Below are 3,661 nucleotides of genomic sequence, written 5' to 3'. Positions count from 1 at the left end.
CCCCCCTCCCCCCCCACTCCTCCTCCTCCTCCTCCTCCTCCTCCTCCTCCTCCTCACTCCTGCAGCTGTTCCCATAGGTTGTACAAATAGAAATTCTTCTTTTTGCTGCCTTCACTCAAACACAGGTCGATCGTTTCTTATTGACTACAGGATGTTTAAATGATTTTAATGACCTCACTGTGACCACTGGTCCTTCATCTGGTTCAGCCTCACTTATCTGTTTTTTTCTACTAAATAGGATCCTTGTTTGTATAGCTGCAGCGTCTTCAACCCTGAGCCGTAGACAAACTCTAACGTCCTCTGTCCTGTCCTGTTCTGTTCTGTCCTCAGGTGGTGCTGGTCTTCGCCCTCAGCATCGGGGCCCTGGGGATATACTTCATAGACTCCTCAGAGTAAGTACTCACCTCAGTACTCACCTCAGTACTCACCTCAGTACTCACTCTTCATCACCTCACTGTGCTCTGTCTCTTAGTCAGTACAACTAACTTTAACCTAGTTCTGGTTGAGTGTGGACTGGTCAGTGTGTTCATACCAGAACATGTTAACGATGTCAGGAAGTTGTTGTTGTGTAAGTCACGTTTTGATTGGTTAAAATACGCTGGTGCTGCTTTGACTGTACAGTATATTTCACACACACACACACACACACATATACTGTACTCTGCAGCCGTAGACACATGTTCACACCCCCACAGGCCATCACAATTACACACACACACACACACACACACACACACACACACACACATCTGGTCGTGAGGATTTGTCAATGGGAGGCCTGTCAGTTTCTATGGTAACACCTGCCGGCTCTACATCCTGTGTGTGTGTGTGTGTGTGTGTGTGTGTGTGAGCTTGGCAGTGGTTCACAGACAGACTGCAGCTGTGTCTGTGTCTGTCTGTGAACCACTGCAGTTATTCCTCAGTGAAACTTCAGCCTCAGTTAAGGGTCAGATGATGAGGGAGGTAAAAATAGCGCCCTCGTTTGGTCAATCAATCACATTAAAGATCAGTTGGTTGTGAATAATTAAAAAGGTCATGAAAGTACAGCAGACGAAGAAAACTGTCTGTAAATGTTGAGTCATCCCACAGTAAGACAGTAACTGCTCACTAGTTGTGTATGGTGGCGGAGTCATCAGTCATGTCTGAGTCGACCAATGAAATCACACGATGAAAATGTTCTCAAGAAGTTGAGGTGTTCGCTCAGTCACTTCAAAAAAAATTTTTCAAAATTTTTTTTCAAAAAAAATATGTATCTGGAGTACCTCTCTATCTGTGTGGTATTTCTCATGTATGTTACGGTGCACTCTGATTGGTTCTCCGTTCCCGTGGGTTTCCCGTGTTAATCATCATGATGTCACTCCTGCGTTTACTTCCTCTCGGGGGGAAACCCTGATCGACCGTGAGCTGGATCAGCTGACTCTTCTTCATCAGAGGACCAGACTTAACAAGAGCAGGAACAAGTTTGATGGTTCTGTCTGTTCAAACAGTCCTTGTTGGTTCAACCACAGTAAAGTCACATGTATCTACATCATACAGTACATGTAGTAGATTGTACTGCTGTTAAAACTAGTTTTACTACTACGTCAACGTATCATTACAAACACATGGTAAAACTACTCCTTACACCACCAGACACTGGATGTGAGTCACACGGGGGGGAGGGGATGGGGGGGGTGTAGAGAAATCGATGTGCGCAGATTTATAGGTCACCAGCTTTTAATGACCGTAATTACTCGGCCAAATGTTGGGGGTCTTAATGGTGAAACTACTCCGGCCCGGGGGGTGGGGGGGCTTCACCGGGGCTTTTTTTCCGTATTGTCCTGTAGACAGTCGTGTTCTGAAATGCTCTGTGAAAAAGCCGTCACTAATGGACCAGGATTACGGTGGACTTCCTGTGGTGTGGCTGAAAAGAAACGTGCGGTGGTGTAAGTGCATGTGGTTTGAGGATGTGCAGGTCGGTGGAAGTGAGGCAGGGCAGCTGCCATTGAGCAAAGACACACGCAGGCGTCAGTGTTGAAATGAAGGAAAATGTATATTTATAGACCAAGTCTTTAAGGAACTGTTTCTGGTGGACGTCATAATCTGATTGGTTCACACACTTGTTGTGATTATTGATTGGTTATTTCTTATTGATTCTCATTGGTGTAGCTGTGATGTCATCACACCAACATGTCTGTGTTTGCGGTTCTCCTTCCACGTCTCTACCTCTGCTCCTGTTGTTGTTTCAGAACAAACGTGTTTGTTTTGGTTGTTTTGGTGAAGTCCAGGAGATGACTGTGTGGAGGAAGGGTCGCACTGAGGCTGTGCAGGAAATGCTGCAGAGTTGATGGTTTAAATCCTGTCTCCAGGCGACACCTAATGACTAGTGATAAACGACAGGCGTTTCTACAGCAGAACAAAAAAAAAAAAACACCTGCAGAATCCTGGTCTCCAGCTTCTTCTCCGTCCTCTCTCATCTCTGCCTCCGCCTGTCGCTGTTCCCTCCTCTCCTCTTCTCTACTCCTCTTCTCTCCTCTTCTCTACTCCTCCTCTTCTCCTTTTCTCCTCTCTGCTCCCAGGAAACAAATAAAGAGGAAAATGTAGGACAGAGTCTCTGCAGGCTGATCTTAAAGGGGATGCCCTTGTTCCTGCTCCAGTTCCGCTTCTATTTTCTGCTTCCCTTCCTCCCTGTCTGACACACACACACACACACACACACACACACTCACACACACACTCTCTCGCAGACACACACGCGTCTGCACAGTCACGTTAGCTCACACGTCCTCCACTGATGCTCTGCCTTTTTATATTCTTCATTATAAAGCTGCTGCTGCTGCTGCTGCTGTTGCTGCTGCTGCTGCTGCTGTTGCTGCTGCTGCTGTACATCCAGTAAAACACAGATGAAAAGTTCAAAGGTTAACGTTTCTGTTCAGTTCCTTTTATTATCAAATTAAGTCTCAATAATTATTTAAACAAAGACAAACAAAACTGACGTTTGATCATTTGGGACTTGGTGGAATCGAACCCGGAACCTTCCCCACGGCAGACGGACATCCATGGAAACCAAGTAACCACGGTTTCTGTGTGGTCACCCTGGCGTGCTCCAGGCCGTGGACCAATCCACAGCTGTCATTTCCAGCCATTGTTGCCCCGTGTTTTGACCACACGCAGCTGCAGCTGCGGCTGAAACTCTATCGTCAGAGCGCGATCGGTGCCAGAAGTAGAGAAAAAGAACGGTGTCTGATGACTCATTCATGAGGTAAGGTGAGAAATACGGCTTTAAACGGAGAAGAACTCGGCCGCGACTGGACCGAGGCCATAAACTGTGGCTCCGATGAGGAACTTTCCATCTCAGGGTTCACTACACCTGAGTGTCAGACGTCGGAACGGACCATGTGACCTCTGGGATCACCTGGTTTACAGGTGATACTGTCTGTGTCGGCTGTAGAGGAGGTCGATCTGAGGCTGAAGAACTGAGGCGGTTTAGAAAACACCCCCTAGTGGAGGGTTTGTTAGCCGAAATGAGTTGATTATCATTAAGAAAAACAGTCACGACACACGGAGTGAGTGAGTTCGACTCCATGTGGAGCCAGGACGGATTCAGCTTCTTAACAGCTTCTGTTATCAGCGTACGTACGAGTCTGAGAGTCGAGCAGAGATGAACATGAGTCTGAGAGTC

General features: G+C 47.0%; 1 protein-coding gene across 11 annotated transcripts in view; it reads left to right on the top strand.

Moving 5' to 3' along the window:
• The window catches only part of kcnma1a (potassium large conductance calcium-activated channel, subfamily M, alpha member 1a), a 117,097-nt gene that overhangs the window by 41,785 nt on the left and 71,651 nt on the right, over nt 1-3,661 (top strand). For all 11 annotated transcript variants that reach the window (XM_025060921.1, XM_025060922.1, XM_008321465.3 and 8 more), the window contains exon 3: nt 331-392. In XM_025060921.1, coding sequence (XP_024916689.1) covers nt 331-392 — 62 coding nt within the window. The remainder of the gene's footprint in view (nt 1-330; nt 393-3,661) is intronic.

Source organism: Cynoglossus semilaevis, chromosome 12, assembly GCF_000523025.1.
Source record: "Cynoglossus semilaevis isolate Cse_v1.0 chromosome 12, Cse_v1.0, whole genome shotgun sequence".
Classification (NCBI taxonomy): Eukaryota; Metazoa; Chordata; class Actinopteri; order Pleuronectiformes; family Cynoglossidae; genus Cynoglossus; species Cynoglossus semilaevis.
The sequence above is the reverse complement of the archived record's forward strand: the minus strand, read 5'-3'. Positions and strand labels throughout refer to the sequence as shown.